Source organism: Petromyzon marinus, chromosome 61 (assembly GCF_048934315.1).
Source record: "Petromyzon marinus isolate PM22_M1 ecotype Great Lakes invasive population chromosome 61, UKy_Petmar_22M1.pri1.0, whole genome shotgun sequence".
NCBI lineage: Eukaryota > Metazoa > Chordata > Hyperoartia > Petromyzontiformes > Petromyzontidae > Petromyzon > Petromyzon marinus.
In genome coordinates, this window is record NC_133727.1 from 2,650,766 (window position 1) to 2,672,633 (window position 21,868).

The following is a 21,868-nucleotide window of genomic DNA, read 5'->3' on the forward strand; positions in this document are numbered from 1 at the left end:
GTCCACCTCCTAGTCCACCTCCTAGTCCACCTCTCCCTCCTAGTCCACCTCCTCCTAGTCCACCTCCCCCTCCTAGTCCACCTCCCCCTCCTAGTCCACCTCCTCCTAGTCCACCTCCTCCTAGTCCACCTCCATGTCCACCTCCTAGTCCACCTCCTACTAGTCCACCTCCTCCTAGTCCACCTCCTCCTAGTCCACCTCTTAGTCCACCTCCTCCTAGTCCACCTCCCCCTCCTAGTCCACCTCCTCCTAGTCCACCTCCTCCTAGTCCACCTCCATGTCCACCTCCTAGTCCACCTCCTACTAGTCCACCTCCTCCTAGTCCACCTCCTAGTCCACCTCCTCCTAGTCCACCTCCTCCTCCTAGTCCACCTCCTAGTCCTCCTCCTAGTCCACTTCCTCCTAGTCCACTTCCTCCTAGTCCACCTCCTCCTAGTCCACCTCCTCCGTCAGAAACCTCAGTTTGCCGGGAGGAGCCCCCAAAAGGGGCTCCTCCTTCTCCTAGTCCACCTCCTCCTAGTTCACCTCCTCCTAGTCCACCTCCTCCGTCAGAAACCTCAACTTTCCCGAACGAGCCCCAAAAGTAACTCCGCTCCCAAATTCTCTTCCACCTCCTCCTCCACCTCCTCCTCCACCTCCACCTCCTCCTCCACCTCCTCCTCCACTTCCTCCTCCTCCACCTCCTCCTCCACCTCCCGATCCCCCTCCCCCGCCGTCGGGAGCGTCGCCCCGCCTGCGGAAGGCCGGGAAGGCCGGGAAGGTCGCGTCAGCCCCCCTCTGTCCGCAGCCGACGGCGCCACGCGGCACCATCACCACAAGCACCGGCGATCGGTCCGGCCGTGGACGACAGCGGCACTTGCACCATCAACTCCTGCTGCTGCTGCTGCTGATGGTGGTGGTGATTGTACTGCTGATGATGCTGCTGATGGTGATGATGTTGGTGGTGATGTTGTTCCCAGCGCCGCCATCATCATGGAGGAGATAAGTGGAGTGGTGGCGGCAGAGTGAGATGGCGCCTCCTGCTGCTGCTGCTGCTGCTGCTCCTCCTGCTGATGATGGTGGTGGTGATGGTACTGCTGCTGCTCCTGCTGCTGCTCCTGCTGATGATGGTGGTGGTGATGGTACTGCTGCTGCTGCTGCTCCTGCTGCTCCTGCCTGCTGCTGCTGCTCCTGCTGATGATGGTGGTGGTGATGGTACTGCTGCTCCTGCTGCTCCTGCTGCTGGTTTAGACCGCCGCCGGTGCCGTCCGTGTCGGCGCTCACGGAGTGGGTTCGGAAAATCCGGAGCGGTGGCGCTTCAGGATCCCAGAGGAACGCTGAACGGGGGGTGGGGGGGGGGGAGGATGGGAGAGACAAAGATTGTACGAATTAAGATAACAATTGTGAATCACAATCGTAATAATTGTAGACTCATAGAGCGGTGTCTGAATTTCGCGACCGGTCCGTGGTGTCGCTTGTGCCGAACCAACGGTTGCAGGGCAAGCCTCGCGTTCTGCTGATGAGACCCTCAATGTCAAAACCGGTGCAGTTTTTGTGCCTCTGTTGAACCAATGCCGCTGAGACGCAACTCCAGAACGAATTATTTTTTCTTTACCAGGTAAGGGGACCCCCCCACTGATCTACGAAACTTGTTTTCTGAAGCGACCTGGCCATCACAAATGATAGCTCAACAAAGTGGCTCATCATCATTATCATCAACATCATCATCATCATCATCGTGCAGACATTGATAGCAGCAGCCTAGTACTCTAAAAGCATGACGACGTTCATTCTAAATGTGGAGGGGGAAAAACCGGAGGACCCGGAGACAAAATCCACGCAACCACCACGGAGAGAGAGACACGCAAACTCCAAATATACAGCAGCAGGCATCGAACCCACGACCTCCTGTATACCAGGCGAGGTAGTTAACATCTCACCACGGGGAGAGAGAGACACGCAGACTCCAAATATACAGCAGCAGGCATCGTCAGGGTCGGGATCGAACCCACGACCTCCTGTATACCAGGCGAGGTAGTTAACATCTCACCGCGGAGAGAGAGAGAGACACGCAAACTCCAAATATACAACAGCAGGCCTCAAAGGATCGGGATCGAACCCACGACCTCCTGCATACCAGGCGAGGTAGTCAACATCTCATAGCCACCGTGGTGCCCCACCAGCATGGCCATGCTGCTAATGGGATGGGTAGTAAAACACACCGGTACGTATGATTGTTACACGGAGTGGCAGACTTGGGAAGCGAGGCATTAGCAAGGCGGGAATCTTACTTTGTGTTTGGTTCGCGAGAGGCAAGAGGACATTGGGAATGTTTTAAACGTAGGCGCGATTGCGAATGTGCGTTTGTGGGGAGCGGTGGTGCAGCGGTTAGCGCACTCCGCTGCAAACCTGGCCATCCGGGTTCGAATCCCGCTCACGGCCAACACCCGTGACGATTATCTCAACCGGTCCTGGGCCTCAAATGAGTGCCTGGTGCGGTGTGTGCAGTGAACATCGCCGCTGTGGGAAGACAAAGGCGGCCGGGCGTGGCGCTGGCCACCCACCCCCTCGTGCGCCGTGTCCCGCCTTCATCGGCGCTCGCTAACAGCACTTGCCCCGGCAGCCTGGTGAGGCTATACGGGGGGGGGGTCTTTGTCTTTGTGATGACAATGTTGTGCCTTTAAGCTCTGATTTAATGGAACACGGACCCAGGATCTGCACGTGCATTAACACATCGCTATGCACGCACACACACACACAGACATCACTATGCACACGCACACACACACATCGCTATGCACACACACACACACACCACTATGCACACACACACACACCACTATGCACACACACCACTATGCACACACACACACCACTATGCACACACACACACACCACTATGCACACACACACACACCACTATGCACACACACACACACCACTATGCACACACACACACCACTATGCACACACACACACATCGCTATGCACACACACACACACAGACATCGCTATGCACGCGCACACACACACATCACTATACACACACACACAGACATCACTGCACACACACACACACAGACATCGCTATGCACACACACACACATCACTATATACACACACACACACAGACATCACTATGCACACACACACACATCGCTATGCACACACACACAGACATCGCTATGCACACACACACAGACATCCCTATGCACACACACACACATCGCTATGCACACACACACAGACATCGCTATGCACGCACACACACAGACATCGCTATGCACACACACACATACATCGCTATGCACACACACACACATACACATCGCTATGCACACACACACACACATCACTACACACACACACATCACTATACACACACATCACTATACACACACACATCACTATACACACACACACATCACTATACACACACACACACATCGCTATGCACACACACACACATCGCTATACACACACACACACCGCTATACACACACACACACACATCGCTATGCACACACACACACACACAGACATCGCTATGCACACACACACACACACCCAGGAATATTAATATACGGAGATCCCCCGTGTAGCCTTAGCAGCCTGGCGGGGAAAGTGCTGATGATGCTGCTGCTGATGATGATGCTGCTAATGAAGTAGCTGCTGCTGATGATGATACTGCTGATAACGATGCTGCTGCTGATGAAGTTGCTGCTACTGATCCTGCTGCTGCTACTGATGCTGCTGATGCTACCGATGATTCTGCTGCTGCTGCTGCTGATGATGCTGCTAATGAAGTTGCTGCTGCTGATGATGATACTGCTGATAACGATGCTGCTGCTGATGAAGTTGCTGCTCTGATCCTGCTGCTGCTACTGATGCTGCTGATGCTACCGATGATTCTGCTGCTGCTACTGATGCTGCTCATGCTACCGATGATTCTGCTGCTGCTGCTGCTGCTGATGATGATGACCGCACCTCCACCTCTCCCCCCCCCTCTCCCCTCTTCACTCACCCGTGGCGTAGTCGTCAGCGGGGCGAGCCGCCGCCGCCGCCACCTCGTCGCCCTCTCCCCTCGTCGCGGTCCCAGCGGGGCCACCCCCGGCACCACGGGCCCCGTGCGTGTCGTCGGAGCCATGCGACTTTGCCGGGATGGCGACCCACCGCTCCTCCTCCTCCTCCTCCTCCGCCTCCTCCTCCTCTGCCTCCAGCTGCTCCTCCTCCGCCCCCCCGGGGTCACGGTCGAGGCGACCCCGGGCGGCCGGCCTCCCGGCTGCGGCTGCTGCTGCTGCTGCTGTAGCTGCTCGCTCGCTGGGGAGAAGGGAAACGAACAGGGAATGATTTTGGCGTTGTTTTGATTTCAAGCTTTCGCGACTGCAGCGATTCACGTGCTTAGCTCCTTCGGTAAAGTCACGTTGAAGGGGAACAATAAAATAATAAAATATATATAAAACAATAAATAAAAAATTTCTCACGACGTTTCGACCGTAACACAAACGTTGGTTTTTCACACCTGATGATGATTGCTTGTGTTGCAGTCGAAACGTCGTGAGAATTTTTATTGTTTTATATTTTTATTTTATTATTTTATTGTTTCCCTTCAACGTGACTTTACCGAAAGAGCTAAGAATATGAATGTGCTGTTGTTGTGAAAAAATTAAAAATAATTTTAATAACGAAAATAACGAAGGGGTTACTATATAAATAATGACTCCAGGGTATTGGTGGAAAAAGAATGAAAGAGTTGGGATAAGCAATGATTTAAATGCCGGTATTTTAATGTAATAAATAATAAGCTGGGAATGGCGATAGAAAATAACGAATTGAAAATATGCTGAACGTTTAATGAGAAATTACTTTAAAATCACTTGAAAAGTTGCAAAAAATTGCCGTGAAAAATTATTTTAAATTGTACAAAAAAAACACAATTAAACATTTCTTTAAGAACATTGTTAAAGTAACAGAAGAAAAAAATCAACGTGTCAAATTATAACAGACAATAATACAAAGGTATACAAAGTAATGGGAAAAAAATAACGATACAAATTGTCGTACGAATATTTTTTTTAAAAAAATTAGAATCCGCACGTGGATTCTAACAGAATCATGATCGTCGTTTAGACTGCAGGAGATTACGGTGAGGATAACAACTCTCTCCACACACACGGGATGTGCAGCAGGTTACACTAATCATCAAGTCACACTGATTAAATAATTATAAGGTTACATATTCTTGGTTCTTTCGGTAAAGTCACCACGTAGAAGGGAAACAACAAAATAATAAAAATATAAAACGATAAAATCCTCACGACGTTTCGACTGCAATCACCATGATTGCTTGTGTTGCGGACGAAACGTCGTGAGAATTTAATTGTTTTATATTTTTATTATTTTATTGTTTCCCTTCTACGTGGTGGTGACTTTACCGAAAGAACCAAGAATATGAATCCCTGCAGTCACGAAAGCTTTAAATCAAAATATCAGTTGACACTTAAAATCCGGTTAAGCCTCGCTGAGCCTTGGTGGCTATGAGATGTTAACTACCTCGCCTGGTATACAGGAGGTCGTGGGTTCGATCCCGACCCTGACACCTGCTGCTGTATATTTGGAGTTTGCGTGTCTCTCTCTCCGTGGTGAGATGTTAACCACCTCACCTAGTCTACAGGAGGTCGTGGGTTGAATCACGACCCTGACACCTGCTGCTGTATATTTGGAGTTTGCGTGTCTCTCTCTCTGTGGTGAGATGTTAACCACCTCGCCTGGTCTACAGGAGGTCGTGGGTTGAATCACGACCCTGACACCTGCTGCTGTATATTTGGAGTTTGCGTGTCTCTCTCTCTCCGTGGTGAGATGTTAACTACCTCGCCTGGTATACAGGAGGTCGTGGGTTGAATCACGACCCTGACACCTGCTGCTGTATATTTGGAGTTTGCGTGTCTCTCTCTCTCTGTGGTGCGATGTTAACTACCTCGCCTGGTCTACAGGAGGTCGTGGGTTCGATCACGACCCTGACGCCTGCTGCTGTATATTTGGAGTCTGCATGTCTCTCTCTCTCCGTGGTGAGATGTTAACTACCTCGCCTGGTATACAGGAGGTCGTGGGTTGAATCACGACCCTGACACCTGCTGCTGTATATTTGGAGTTTGCGTGTCTCTCTCTCTCTGTGGTGAGATGTTAACTGCCTCGCCTGGTCTACAGGAGGTCGTTGGTTCAATCCCGACCCTGACGATGCCTGCTGCTGTATATTTGGAGTTTGCATGTCTCTCTCTCTCTCCGTTGTTGCGTAGATTTTGTCTCCGGGTCCTCCGGTTTTACCCCTCCACATTTAGAATGAGCATCACGCGTTCAGAGCATTCGGCTGCAACTATACATGTGCACGCGATAAGCCGACACCGAGGAAAAAAAAAAGCTACATAGCTCTATGGTCTTTAACCTGGTCAAATAAAAAACAAAGTTTAAGTTTAAGGCGTCGCAGTAAGGAGGGGTGGGGGGCGATGCCGCTGCTGCCGCTGTTGCCGTAAGATCCCAGAGCAGCGATTTGCAGGCGATTTTCACTTCGTCATTGGGCACTGTGGTTTTGGGCCCAGAGCAGTTCCACTGTGGGTGTGGGTTTAGCTATACGAGGAGGAAACCCATGCAGAACGGGGGGGGGGGCGGGAAGACAAATCAAACAACAACAACAACAACCGCCGTTCGCCAATAAGTGGCGGCGACGTCCACAGGGCGCCTGTACCAGGCTAGGTGCACGTCGAGGCAACCACGTGAAGTGTGGAAGACTCGCTGATGGCAGGAGGTCACGGGGCAGACCCAGGAGCCACGGGTCGACTGACTGAGTTGACCGGCTGATGCACCACCCGTGCCCCCTACTGTACCAACTCTCTGCACTTTAGCTGCCTGACTCTCCGCTCGTTGTTGTGAGCGTCGCTCCTCCGCCCTCCGCTGTTGCTGGAGGGCGACTGCCCGGAATCGTCATTCACGAGCCTCCTCCATACACACACTCACCTCACTCATACACTGAATGTTAAAACCAGTCCTTGCCTATAACCGTCTGAACAGTGCGAGTCTACGGGTTTCAGTGTGTCTACGGGTCTCTATGTGAGTCTATGGGTCTCTATGTGAGTCAATGGGTCTCTATGTGAGTCTATGGGTCTCTATGTGAGTCTATGGGTCTCTATGTGAGTCTATGAGTCTCTGTGTGAGTCTAAGGGTCTCTGTGTGAGTCTATGGGTCTCTATGTGAGTCTATGGGTCTCTGTGTGAGTCTACGGGTCTCTGTGTGAGTCTACGGGTCTCTGTGCGAGTCTACGGGTCTCTATGCGAGTCTACGGGTCTCTATGTGAGCCTGCGGGTCTCTATGTAAGTCTACGGGTCTCTATGTGAGTCTATGGGTCTCTATGTGAGACTGTGGGTCTCTATGTGAGTCTATGGGTCTCTGTGTGAGACTGTGGGTCTCTGTGTAAGACTGTGGGTCTAACCTCCGTGACCTTACCGGCGTGATCTGGTGAGCGACCGGTAGCTGCATCTCCTCTCATCGCCGCCAGCATCCATCCTGCAATGGTGCTCGCTCACCACTCGCTGCTGGGGTGGTTGTTGTTGTTGTGGCTGTTGTTGTTGTGGCCGTTGTTGTTGTAAACGGCCACCACCTTATTCTGGACCGAACAGGCGACATAACGATCGAACTTTGAATCATTGTTATCATCATCGTCATCATCGCCGCCATCATCATTGTCAATCATCATAATCATCATCACCATCGTCGTCGTCATGATCACCATCGTCGTCGTCATCTTCATCGTTGTCATCATCGTCGTCATGATCACCATCATCATCATCGCTGTAATAATCATCATCAGCAAATCAATGCACTGCTGGATGAAGGCCTCCGTCCCTCCGCCCCCGATGTTACGATCCGCACGGCGCTTGACCCTAGGCAGGGTCGCTCCGTCTCCACGGTAGACGTCCACCGGGGAGATGGAGCGGCGAGTGGACCCTGCACTTGCCCCAACAGCCTGGCCAAGGCTATCCGGGTGACCTTTGTATCTGTCTTGTTGTCCAAAATCCTCTCAACATCATTATAATCAACAACAACAGCAGCTGCTGTTCGCCACTAAGTGGCGGTGAAATCACCACGGCGCTTGTGCCAGGCTAGGTGCACTTTAAGGTCACGTGAAGTGTCTAAGGCTCGCTATTCGCAGATCACGTGGACAGACCCAGGTGTTACGGGTTGACTGCTGTGCCAGGCTAGGTGCACTTTAAGGTCACGTGAAGTGTCTAAGGCTCGCTGCTCGCAGGTCACGTGAACAGACCCAGGTGTTACGGATTGACTGCTGTGCCAGGCTAGGTGCAGAAGGCCACGTGGACAGACCCTGGTGTAACGGGTTGACTGCTGTGCCAGGCTAGGTGCACTTTAAGGTCACGTGAAGTGTCTGAGGCTCGCTGCTCGCAGGCCACGTGAACAGACCCAGGTGTTACGGATTGACTGCTGTGCCAGGCTAGGTGCAGAAGGCCACGTGGACAGACCCTGGTGTAACGGGTTAACTGCTGTGCCAGGCTCGGTGCACTTTAAGGTCACGTGAAGTGTCTGAGGCTGGCTGCTCGCAGGTCACGTGGACAGACCCTGGTGTTACGGATTGACTGCTGTGCCAGGCTAGGTGCAGGAGGAGGCCACGTGGACAGACCCTGGTGTAACGGGTTAACTGCTGTGCCAGGCTAGGTGCACTTTAAGGTCACGTGAAGTGTCTGAGGCTCGCTGCTCGCAGGTCACGTGGACAGACCCTGGTGTTACGAGTTAACTGCATTTCTGACCAACACCACCTAACCAGTGAACTGGAACACGTACACCAGGCCCTCAAGATGAATGGGTACTCGGACCGGATTATTCGCAAAGCTGTCTCTCCAACCATGGAGAAACAACGCCCTTAGATGCCGATCAAAACCATCACGTGACCATACATACCAGGTGTTGCCAAAAAGATTTCCCAAAATCTGAAACAAACGCAAGATCCAGGTCCGATTCAATGCAGTACACAAAATCCGTGATCTAATCCCATCTGTGAAGGATGTCATTCCTGACATGCAATATCCTGGAGTCTCCAAACGTACTTGCACCTGTGGTGGCTGTTACATTGGGGAAATGAAACGACATGTCTCGGACCGTGCTCGCGAACACAAGGCAGATCTGAAACACGGCAGAACCAATACCTCTGATGGTGATGATGGCGGTGACGGTGCCTATGATGGCAGGGATGATGACAGTGGTGATGATGATGGCGGTGATGATGGCGGTAATGATGGCGGTGACGGTGCCTATGATGGCTGGGATGATGACAGTGGTGATGATGATGATGGCGGTGATGATGGCGGTGATGGCTGGGATGATGACAGTGGTGATGATGATGATGGCGATAATGATGGCGGTGACGGTGCCTATGATGGCTGGGATGATGGCGGTGGTGCTGATTGATGATGATAGCGGTGATGATGGCGGTTCCGGTGATGGTGGCGATGGTGGCGGTGATGGCGACGATGGTGGTCGTGATGGCGACGATGGTGGTCGTGATGGTGACGATGGTGGCCGTGATTGCTGCGGTGGTGGCGGTGATGGCGGTGTTAGTAGCGCAATGCGGAGTGCGTCTGTCTCTCCGTGCCGTAGTGTTCGCCCACACCTCATCGTAAATTACTCTCCTCGTCCCTCTCCCCTCCTGCCTCTCTCTCCTTACCCCATCTCCCTCCCCGCTCCCCCTTTCTCGCCCCTGTGCATTTCCCTTACCTATCTCCTCTCCCCACTCTCTCCTCTCTCTCTCCATTTATCTCGCTCTCGATTTCCACTATCTCCTACCCCCTATCTCTCTCTCTCCATCTCTTCTCTCTCCCTTCTATCTCCCTTCTCTCTCTCCTGCATCTCTCTCCATCTCCCCCCCCTCACCACCCCTCTATCTCAAACTCTCCTACCTCACTCTCTCGAGCTCTCCCCCCCTTCTCCCCCTCTCCCTCCCCTCTCCCCCTGCTTCTCCCTCCCCTCTCTATCTCCCCTCTCTGTCCCCTAACTCCCCTCTCCCTCCCCTCTCTCCCCTGCCTCTCCCTCCGCTCTCCCCGCATTCTCCCTCCCGTCTCCCTCCTCTACCCCTCCAATATATCCCCTGCCTCTCCCCCCCTCCCACCCCTCTCTCCCCTCTCCCTCCCTCCCCTCTCCCCCCTCTCCTTCCCCTCTCCCCCCCCCTAGTTGAACTCTGATCTCTCTCCACTCTGCCTGGGGCTGAGGTTTGATTGATTATTTATTTATGTGCCTCCTCCTTCCCGCCGCCAATTAAACCCCCGAATTAATACCGCTGCTGCTGATGATGACGATGCTGATGCTGCTGATGCTGCTGTTCATGCTGCTGCTGATGATGCTACTGCTGATGATACTGCTGCTGATGATGCTACTGCTGATGATGCTGCTGCTGATGATGCTGGTGGTGCTTCTGCTGCTGCTTCTGCTGCTGTTGCTACTGCTGATGATGATGCTGCTGCCACTGCTGTTGATGGTACTGCTGATGATGCTACTGCTGTTGTTTCTGCTGCTGCTCATGCTGCTACTGCTGATGATGCTGCTGCTGATGCTACTGCTGATGATGCTGCTGCTGATGATGCTGGTGGTGCTTCTGCTGCTGCTTCTGCTGCTGTTGCTACTGCTGATGATGATGCTGCTGCCACTGCTGATGATGCTACTGCTGGTGTTTCTGCTGCTGCTGCTGCTCATGCTGCTACTGCTAATGATGCTACTGCTGATGATGCTACTGCTGATGATGATGCCACTGCTACTGCTGATGATGCCACTGCGGCTGCTGCTGCTGATGATGATGCCACTGCTGCTGATGATGATGCTACTGCTTCTGCTGCCACTGCTGGTCGAGACTAAGCACAGAGCAGCAGCCAAAGGACGGAACGCGGCGTTCCTTGGCACGGAGATGAAGAGACGAGGTGGTGGAGGTAGTGGAGGTGGTGGAGGTAGAGGAGGTGGTGGAGGTGGTGGAGGTGGAGGAGGTGGTGGAGGTGGTGGTGGAGGTGGTGGAGGTGGTGGTGGAGGTGGTGGAGGAGGTGGTGGAGGTGGTGGTGGAGGAGGAGGTGGTGGAGGAGGTGGTGGTGGAGGTGGTGGAGGTGGAGGAGGTGGTGGAGGTGGAGGACGTGGTGGAGGAAGTGGAGGAGGTGGTGGTGGAGGTGGTGGAGGTGGTGGTGGAGTGGGAGGAGGTGGTGGAGGAGGTGGCGGTTGAGGAGGTGGTGGTGGAGATGGTGGAGGTGATGGTGGAAGAGGTGGTGGTGGAGGTGTTGGAGGAGGTGGAGGTGGTGGAGTGGGAGGTGGTGGAGGTTGTGGTGGAGGTGGTCGAGGTGGTGGAGTGGGAGGAGGTGGTGGAGGTGGTGGTGGAGGAGGTGGAGGTGGTCGAGGTGGTGCAGTGGGAGAAGGTGGTGGTGGTGGAGGTTGAGGAAGTGGTGGTGGTGGTGGTGGAGGTGGTGGAGTGGGAGGAGGTGGTGGAGGTGGTGGAGGAGGTGGCGGTTGAGGAGGTGGTGGAGGTGGTGGTGGAGATGGTGGAGGTGATGGTGGAAGAGGTGGTGGTGGAGGTGTTAAAGGAGGTGGAGGTGGTGGAGTGGGAGGAGGTGGTGGAGGTTGTGGTGGAGGAGGTGGTCGAGGTGGTGGAGTGGGAGGAGGTGGTGGAGGTGGTGGTGGAGGAGGTGGAGGTGGTCGAGGTGGTGCAGTGGGAGAAGGTGGTGGTGGAGGTTGAGGAGGTGGTGGTGGTGGAGGTGGTGGAGGTGGTGGAGTGGGAGGTGGTGGTGGAGGTGTTGGAGGTGGTGGAGGTGGTGGAGGTGGAGGAGGTGGTGGAGGTGGAGGAGGTGGTGGAGGTGGAGGACGTGGTGGAGGAAGTGGAGGAGGTGGTGGTGGAGGAGGTGGTGGTGGAGTGGGAGGAGGTGGTGGAGGTGGTGGAGGAGGTGGCGGTTGAGGAGGTGGTGGAGGTGGTGGTGGAGATGGTGGAGGTGATGGTGGAAGAGGTGGTGGTGGTGTTGGAGGAGGTGGAGGTGGTGGAGTGGGAGGAGGTGGTGGAGGTTGTGGTGGAGGAGGTGGTCGAGGTGGTGGAGTGGGAGGAGGTGGTGGAGGTGGTGGTGGAGGAGGTGGAGGTGGTCGAGGTGGTGCAGTGGGAGAAGGTGGTGGTGGTGGAGGTGGAGGTTGAGGAGGTGGTGGTGGAGGTGGTGGAGGTGGTAGAGTGGGAGGTGGTGGTGGTGTTGGAGGTGGTGGAGGTGGAGGAGGTGGTGGAGGTGGAGGAGGTGGTGGAGGTGGTGGAGGTGGTGGAGATAGTGGAGGTGGTGGAGGTGGTGGAGGTGGTGGAGTGGGAGGTGTTGGAGGTGGTGGAGGTGGTGGTGGAGGAGGTGGTGGAGGTAGTGGAGTGGGAGGTGGTGGAGGTGGTGGAGGTGTTGGAGGTGGTGGTGGTGGAGGGGGTGGTGGAGGTGGAGGTGTTGGAGGTGGTGGAGGTGGTGGAGGGGGAGGTGGTGGTGGAGGGGGAGGTGGTAGAGGTGGAGGTGGTGGAGGTGGTGGCGGAGGAGGCTCGTGAAGGACGCTGCTGGGCAGTTAGAGGCCGTGCATTCTGACCCATGCACCTAGCCTGGTACACCTAGCCTGGCACACGTAGCCTGGCACACCTAGCCTGGCACAGCAGTTAACCCACGGCACCTGGGTCTGTCCCATAACCTCCTGCACCTAGCCTGGCACACCAATTAACCCATAGCACCGGGCTCTGTCCCGTAACCTCCTGCACCTAGCCTGGCACAGCAGTCAACCCAAGGCACCGGGGTCTGTCCCGTGACATCCTCCTGCCAGCAGCGAGCCTTCAAGACTTCACGTGGCCTCAAAGTGCACCGAGCCTGGCACGGGCGCCGTGGTGACGTCACCACGGGTATTAGTATTGGAATATATGGGTGAGTTAGTGAGTGGGTGAGTGAGAAGGTGAGTATATCAGTGAGTGGGTGAGTGGGTGAGTGAGCGGGTGAGTATATGAGTGGGTGAGTGAGTGGGTGAGTATCTGAGTAAGTGGGTGAGTTAGTTGGTGAGTGAGCAGCTGAGTATATGAGTGGGTGAGTTGGTGAGTATATGGGTGGGTGAGAGGGCGAGTGAGTTGGTGAGTGGTGGGTATATGACTGGGTGAGTTAGTTGGTGAGTATATGAGTGAGTTGGTGAGTATATTAGCGGGTGGGCGAGTGAGTTTGTGAGTGGGCGAGCATATGAGTGGGTGAGTGAGTTGATGTGTGAGTATATGAGTGGGCGAGCGATTGGTGAGTGTGTGAGTAAATGGGTGAGTGGGTGAGTGAGTTGGTGAGTATATGAGTGAGTGGCTGAGTTGGTGAGTGTGTGAGTATATGGGTGAGTGAGTGGGTGAGTGAATGGGTGAGTATATGAGTGAGTGGGCGAGCGAGTTGGTGAGTGTGTGAGTATATGGGTGAGTGGATGAGCTCCTCCGGCAGGCAAGGCTGCGTTGGCTGGGTCATGTAGCCCGCAGGCCCAGCCACCGCATGCCGAAACAGCTTTTGTTCGGCCGGATCGAGGGGGCTAAACGGGCGCGGCACGGGCTAGAGAAGAGATGGAGTGATGTGGTACAGGAGGACGTGGAGCTAAGTGGACTTGCCGATGACTGGTACCAGCGGTGTCAATATCGGCCTCTGTGGAGGAGGCTCGTGAAGGACGCTACTGGGCAGTTGGAGGCAGTCGCCCTACAACAACAACGGAGGGTGGAGGAGCGACGCTCACAACAACGAGCAGAGCGCCGGGTGGCTAAAGCACAGCAGGTTGGCACAGTAGGGGGCACAGGTGGTGCATCAGCCAGTCATCTCAGTCATCTTAGTCAGTCGACCCGTGGCACCTAGGTCTGCCCCGTGACCTGTCAGCGGGCGTTCGACACTTCACGTGGCCTCAAGGTGCACATGGCCTGGCACAGGCGTCGTGATGACGTCACCGCCACTTAGTGGCGAATGGCGGTTGTTGTTGTTGAGTGGGTGAGTGAGTTGGTGAGTATATGAGTGAGTGGGTGAGTGAGCAGGTGAGTGTATGAGTGGGTGAGTGAGTTGGTGAGTATATGAGTGAGTGGGTGAGTGAGCAGGTGAGTGTATGAGTGAGTGGGTGAGTTGGTGTGTGATTATATGGGTGAGTGAGCGAGTAAATTGGTGAGTGGGTGAGTATATGAGCGAGTGGGTGAATGAGCAGGTGAGTGTATGAGCGAGTGGGCGAGTGAGTTAGTGAGTGTGTGAGTATATGGGTGAGTGAGCGAGTGAGTTGGTGAGTGGGTGAGTGGGTGAGTATATGAGTGAGTGGGCGAGTGAGTTGGTGAGTGAGTATATGGGTGAGGGAGTTGGTGAGTACATGAGCGAGTGGGTGAGTGAGCAGGTGAGTATATGCGCGAGTGGGTGAGTGAGTGGGTGAGTATGAGTGGGCGAGTGAGTGGGTGAGTATATGGGCGAGTGGGCGAGTGAGTGGGTGAGTATATGAGTGAGTGGGCGAATGAGTGGGTGAGTATATGGGCGAGTGGGCGAGTGAGTGGGTGAGTATATCAGTGAGTGGGCGAGTGAGTGGGTGAGTATATGAGTGAGTGGGCGAGTGAGTGGGTGAGTGTTTGGGTGAGTGGGCGAGTGAGTGGGTGAGTATATGAGTGAGTGGGCGAGTGAGTGGGTGAGTGTTTGGGTGAGTGGGCGAGTGAGTGGGTGAGTATATGAGTGAGTGGGCGAGTGAGTTGGTGAGTATATGAGCGAGTGGGCGAGTGAGTGGGTGAGTGTTTGGGTGAGTGGGCGAGTGAGTGGGTGAGTGTTTGGGTGAGTGGGCGAGTGAGTGGGCGAGTGAGTGGGTGAGTGTTTGGGTGAGTGGGCGAGTGAGTGGGTGAGTGTTTGGGTGAGTGCCGATGGCATGGAGTGTCCCTCCCCCCCTCTCTCCCCCATGGCCCCACCCCCCGTGGCCCCACCCCCGTGGCCCCCACCCCCCGTGGTCCCAGTGTTGAATCTCTGAGACGCCGGTTTTGAGGAGGAGGAGGCAGGACACCACCTAAGGCACACAGTCCCCGCACACAGACAAAGGTCCCCCGTGTAGCCCACACGGGCTGCTGGGCCAAGTGCTGCTAAGCAGGCGGCACCTATAAGAGGGGTGGTGTCGGTCAGCACCACGGCCGCCCGGCCGCCTTTGTCTCCCCAGTGGACACGCAGACACGACCATACACACACACATACACTACCATACACACACACATACACTACCATACACACCTTTACATAGAGACATCAACACACACACACATACCAACACACACACAGACACAACCATACACACCTTTACATAGAGACATCAACACACACAGACAAAGACCCCCCATATAGCCTTAACAGACTGTAGGGGCAAGTGCTGTTAGCGAGCAGCACCTATGAAGGCCGGCACGGCACACGAGGGGGTGGGTGGCCAGCACCACGCCCGACCGCCTTTGCCTCCCCTGTGACGATGTTTACTGCACACCGCACCAGGTACTACATTGAGTCTGAGTCGACCTAGGGGAGGCCCAGGACCGGTTCAGATCATCGTCACCGGTGCTAGCCGCGAGCGGGAATCGAACTCAGGACTTCGTTGGGTTTCGGAGCGCAGCGTAGCGCTAACCGCTGCGCCACCGCTCCTTGCACACACAGACACACACACAGAGATACACACACAGACAAAGACACGCACACACAGACACAAACACAGAGACACGCACACAGACACGCACACACAGAGACACACACAGAGACACACACAGACACGCACACACAGAGACATACACAGAGACACACACAGACACGCACACACAGAGACATACACAGAGACACACACAGACACGCACACACAGAGACATACACAGAGACACACACAGACACGCACACACAGAGACACACACACAGAGACACACGCACCACAAAATTCTCTGGGTTGCCTAGCTACGGTGAGGCTTGAGAATTTAAGGAAGAGTTGCAGGAGTGGGGGAGGGGAGAGAGAGCGAGGGGAGGAATTAGAGAGAGACAGGGAGAGTGACAGGGAGAGTGACACAGTGAGTGGGTGGGTGGGGGACTAAGTTGAGTGAATGGGTGGGTGGGTGAGCGAGTGGATGGTGAGTGAGTGGATGAATGGGTGAATGGGTGAGTGATTTGGTGGGTGAGTGAGAAGATGTTGAGTGAGTGGATGAATGGGTGAGTGATGGGATGATTGATTTGGTGGGTGAGTAAGCGGATGGTGAGTGAGTGTATGAATGGGTGAGTGATTTGGTGGGTGAGTGAGAAGATGTTGAGTGAGTGGATGAATGGGTGAGTGATGGGATGATTGATTTGGTGGGCGAATAAGTGGATGGTGAGTGAGTGGATGCATGGGTGAGTCATTTGGTGGGTGAGTGAGATGGTGAGTGTATGAATGGGTGAATGGGTGAGTGAGCGGATGGTGAGTGAATGGGTGAATGGGTGACTGATTTGGTGGGTAAGTGAGCGGATGGTGAGTGAATGGGTGAATGGGTGAGTGATTGGGTGGGTGAGTGAGCAGATGGTGAGTGAATGGGTGAGTGAGCAGATGTGAGTGAGTGGATGAATGGGTGAGTGAGTGGATGAATGGGTGAGTGAGTGGGTGGGTGAGTGATTGGTTGAATTATTGTTTCGGTGAGCGAGTGAGCGGATGGTGAGGGAATGGGTGATTTGGTGGGTGAGCAGATGGTGAGTAAGTAGATGCATGGGTGAGTGAGTGAATGGGTGAGTGAGTGAATGGGTGGGTGAGTGAGTGACTGCATGATTGATTTGGTGGGTAATTGGATGGTGAGTATATTGGTGAGTGGGCGAAAGAGTTGGTGAGTGGGTGGGTATATGAGTGGGTGAGTTAGTTGGTGAGTATATGAGTGAGTTGGTGAGTATATGAGACACCACACATATACAAAGACACCGCACACACAGAGACAACGCACACACAGACACCGCACACACAGAGACACCGCACACACAGAGACACCGCACACACAGAGACACCGCACACACAGAGACACCACGCACACAGAGACACCACACATACAGAGACACCACACACACAGAGACACCACACACACAGAGAGACCACACACACAGACACACCACACACACAGAGGCACCACACACACAGAGACACCACACATACAGAAACACCACACACACAGAGACACCACACACACAGAGACACCACACACACAGACACACCACACAGACAGAGACACCACACACACACACAGACACACCACACACACAGACACAGAGACACCACACACACAGACACAGAGACACCACACACACAGACACACACACCACACACACACACAGACACACCACACAGACAGAGACACCACACACACAGACACACCACACACACAGAGACACCACATACACAGACACACCACACAGACAGAGACACCACACACACAAAGACACACCACACACACAGAGACACCACACACACAGACACAGAGACACCGCACACACAGAGACACCGCACACACAGAGACACCACGCACACAGAGACACCACGCACACAGAGACACCACGCACACAGAGACACCACACACACAGAGACACCACACACACAGAGACACCACACATACAGAAACACCACACACACAGAGACACCACACATACAGAAACACCACACACACAGAGACACCACACACACAGAGACACCACATACACAGAGACACCACACACACAGACACACCACACACACAGACACAGAGACACCACACACACAGACACAGAGACACCACACACACAGACACAGACACCACACACACACACAGAGACACCACACACACAGAGACACCACACACACAGACACACCACACAGACAGAGACACCACACACACACACAGACCCACAATGTACGACAAAAAGTGCGAGCAAACATTTCGCCAAACAAACCCAAAAAAAATAATAATTCACGCCGACAAACACAAATTGGTCCGGCCCAATAAATAAATCATGCGAACGAGAATCGCCGGGGTGGGTTTCCTTGGGCCAATTAACGCAGCAGCAGCAGCAGCAGCACGCCCCGTCTAGCGAGTTGCCACGTGGCCCAGGCGCAGTCCTCTTGACGAGCGCGCCGGGCCCTCTGCACGCAAAGCGGACAGATCCCCAGCGCCGTCTCACGCTGGAGCGAGCGCCGTCTCACGCTGGAGCGAGCGCCGTCTCACGCTGGAGCGAGCGCCGTCTCACGCTGGAGCGAGCGCCGTCTCACGCTGGAGCGAGCGCCGTCTCACGCTGGAGCGAGCGCCGTCTCACGCTGGAGCGTGCGCCGTCTCACGCTGGAGCGAGCGCCGTCTCACGCTGGAGCGAGCGCCGTCTCACGCTGGAGCGAGCGCCGTCTCACGCTGGAGCGAGCGCCGTCTCACGCTGGAGCGAGCGCCGTCTCACGCTGGAGCGTGCGCCGTCTCACGCTGGAGCGAGCGCCGTCTCACGCTGGAGCGAGCGCCGTCTCACGCTGGAGCGAGCGCCGTCTCACGCTGGTGCGAGCGCCGTCTCACGCTGGAGCGAGCGCCGTCTCACGCTGGAGCGAGCGCCGTCTCACGCTGGAGCGAGCGCCGTCTCACGCTGGAGCGAGCGCCGTCTCACGCTGGAGCGTGCGCCGTCTCACGCTGGAGCGAGCGCCGTCTCACGCTGGAGCGAGCGCCGTCTCACGCTGGAGCGAGCGCCGTCTCACGCTGGAGCGAGCGCCGTCTCACGCTGGAGCGAGCGCCGTCTCACGCTGGAGCGTGCGCCGTCTCACGCTGGAGCGAGCGGCGTCTCACGCTGGAGCGAGCGGCGGCAGCGGCAGAGGCCGCCGTTGTGGCACACACAGTCGGACACCCCCCCCCCGCCCCCCCGTGTCTTCGTGTCTTCACACGAGCGTTGTTGTTGTGTGCGTGGGTGGGTGCGTGGGTGGGTGCGTGGGTGGGTACGTGGGTGGGTACGTGGGTGGATGCGTGGGTGGGTAGGTGCGTGCGTGGGTGGGTGCGTGGGTGCGTGGGTGGGTACGTGTGTGGGTGGGTGCGTGCGTGGGTGGGTGCGTGCGTGGGTGCGTGGGTGGGTGCGTGGGTGGGTGCGTGGGCGCGTGCGTGCGTGGGTGGGAACGTGAGTGCGTGGGTGGCTGCGTGGGTGGATTGTTGCGTTCGTGGGTGGGTGCGTGGGTGGGTGCCTGAGTGCGTGGGTGGCTGCGTGCGTGCGTGGGTGGATGGGCAGGCCAGCGTCACACCTGGCCGCATTTTGTCATTCAGCAACAACGAAGCACCTGGCCACGAATTCACTTCCCACTGAATTGAGTTGTCATCATCGCGATAGGGTGGGAGGAGGAGGGGGGGTTACGGCCCAATTAATTAACTCACAGCGCACAGAGCCTTGACCAATATTAACAAGCGGTCCACACGCATTAGGAGCTCGCTGTGACGAGAGCCGTGCTGCTGCTGCTGCTGGATAATGCCACGGTGGTGGTGGTGGTGATGGTGGTGGTGATGGTGGTGGTGATGGTGGTGGTGATGGTGGTGGTGGTGATGGTGGTGGTGGTGTGGGGAGTGGTGGTGGTGATGGTGGTGGTGGTGTGGAGAGTGGTGGTGATGGTGGTGATGATGGTGGTGGTGGTGTGGAGAGTGGTGGTGGTGATAGTGGTGGTGGTGATGGTGGTGTGGAGAGTGGTGATGGTGGTGGTGGTGATGATGGTGGTGGTGGTGTGGGGAGTGGTGGTGGTGATGGTGGTGATGGTGGTGTGGAGAGTGGTGATGGTGGTGGTGGTGATGGTGGTGGTGTGGAGAGTGGTGGTGATGGTGGTGGTGGTGTGGAGAGTGGTGGTGATGGTGGTGATGATGGTGGTGGTGGTGTGGAGAGTGGTGGTGGTGATGGTGGTGGTGGTGGTGTGGAGAGTGGTGGTGATGGTGGTGATGATGGTGATGGTGGTGTGGAGAGTGGTAGTGATGATGATGGTGGTGTGGAGAGTGGTGGTGTGGAGAGTGGTGGTGGTGATGGTGGTGTGGAGAGTGGTGGTGATGGTGATGATGGTGGTGGTGGTGTGGAGAGTGATGGTGGTGGTGATGGTGGTGGTGATGGTGATGATGATGGTGGTGTGGAGAGTGGTGGTGTGGAGAGTGGTAGTGATGGTGGTGTGGAGAGTGGTAGTGATGATGATGGTGGTGTGGAGAGTGGTGATGGTGGTGGTGGTGGTGTGGAGAGTGGTGATGGTGGTGGTGGTGGTGATGGTGGTGATGGTGGTGTGGAGAGTGGTAGTGATGGTGATGATTGTGGTGGTGGTGTGGAGAGTGGTGGTGATGGTGATGATGGTGGTGGTGGTGATGGTGGTGGTGATGGTGATGATGGTGGTGGTGGTGATGGTGGTGATGGTGATGATGATGATGGTGGTGATGGTGGTGGTGATGGTGATGGTGGTGATGATGATGATGGTGGTGATGATGGTGGTGGTGGTGTGGAGAGTGGTGGTGGTGAGGAGAGTGGTGGTGGTGATGGTGGTGGTGGTGATGGTGGTGTGGAGAGTGGTGATGGTGGTGGTGGTGATGATGGTGGTGGTGGTGTGGAGAGTGGTAGTGATGGTGGTGTGGGGAGTGGTGGTGATGGTGGTGGTGGTGTGGGGAGTGGTAGTGATGGTGGTGGTGTGGAGAGTGGTGGTGGTGATGGTGATGGTGGTGATGGTGGTGGTGGAGTGGTAGTGGTGGTGGTGTGGAGAGTGGTGGTGTAGCGGTTCGCGCTACGCTGCGCTCACGGCGAACACCGGTGGCGATTATCTGAACCGGTCCTGGGCCCTCCCCCTAGGTCGACTCAGCCTCAAATGAGTACCTGGTGCGGTGTGCGGTGTGCAGTAGTAAACATCGCTACTGGGGAGACAAAGGCGGTCGGGCGTGGTTCTGGCCACCCATCCCATCGTGTGCCGTGCCGGCCTTCATAGGGTGGCTGCTCGCTAACAGCACTTGCCCCTGCACTCTGTTAAGGCTACACAGGGGACCTTTATCTTTGGTGGTGATAGTGGTTATGATGGTAGAGATGGTGATGAGTGTTCTTGTGGTGATGGTTATTATGGTGATGATGGTAATGGTGATTAAGTTTAAGTTTATGATGAAATAAAAAACACTTTGATGATGTTGATGGTGGTAATAAAATTGGTAATGATGGTGTTCAAAGTTGATTATGAAATTGATTATGAAATTGATTGATTATGAAATTGATTGCATTGTTTATGACGGATGGTGGTGATTATGGTGATAGCGATAATGCTAGTGATGATGCTAATGATGATGGTGATGATGATGGTGCTACTGATGATGGTGTTAGTGATGATGGTGATGATGATGCTAGTGATGATGGTGTTAGTGATGATGGTGGTGATGATGCTAGTGATGATGGTGATGATGGTACTAGTGATGATGGTGTTAGTGATGATGGTGCTAGTGATGATGGTGATAGTAATGATGGTGATAGTAATGATAGTGTTAGTGATGATGGTGTTAGTGATGATGGTGATGATGGTGCTAGTGATGATGGTGCTAGTGATGATGATGATGGTGATGATGGTGCTAGTGATAATGCTAGTGATGATGGTGATGATGGTGCTAGTGATGATGGTAATGATGGTGATGATGGTAATGATGGTGATGATCGTGCTAGTGATGATGGTGATGATGGTGTTAGTGATGATGGTTTTAGTGATGATGGTACTGGTGATGATGGTGCTAGTGATGATGGTGATGATGGTGCTAGTGATGATGGTGATGATGGTGATGATGGTGCTAGTGATTATGGTGATGATGGTGATGATGGTGCTGATGGTGCTAGTGATGATGGTGTTAGTGATGATGGTGATAATGATGATGGTGTTA

At 54.8% G+C, this 21,868-nt stretch overlaps 1 protein-coding gene across 2 annotated transcripts in view; it reads right to left on the reverse strand.

Moving 5' to 3' along the window:
- Positions 1-363: 363 nt before the first annotated feature.
- Positions 364-21,868, reverse strand: part of LOC142906054 (uncharacterized) — a 105,188-nt gene continuing 83,683 nt past the window's right edge. The window contains exons 2-4 of one of the 2 annotated variants that reach the window (XM_076053463.1): positions 7,477-7,636; positions 4,004-4,299; positions 364-1,316 (exon numbers count right to left, since the gene is read on the reverse strand). In XM_076053463.1, coding sequence (XP_075909578.1) covers positions 865-1,316; positions 4,004-4,299; positions 7,477-7,535 — 807 coding nt within the window. In that variant the 5' untranslated portion in view covers positions 7,536-7,636 and the 3' untranslated portion in view covers positions 364-864. The remainder of the gene's footprint in view (positions 1,317-4,003; positions 4,300-7,476; positions 7,637-21,868) is intronic. The other variant, XM_076053462.1, reaches the window with a different exon arrangement.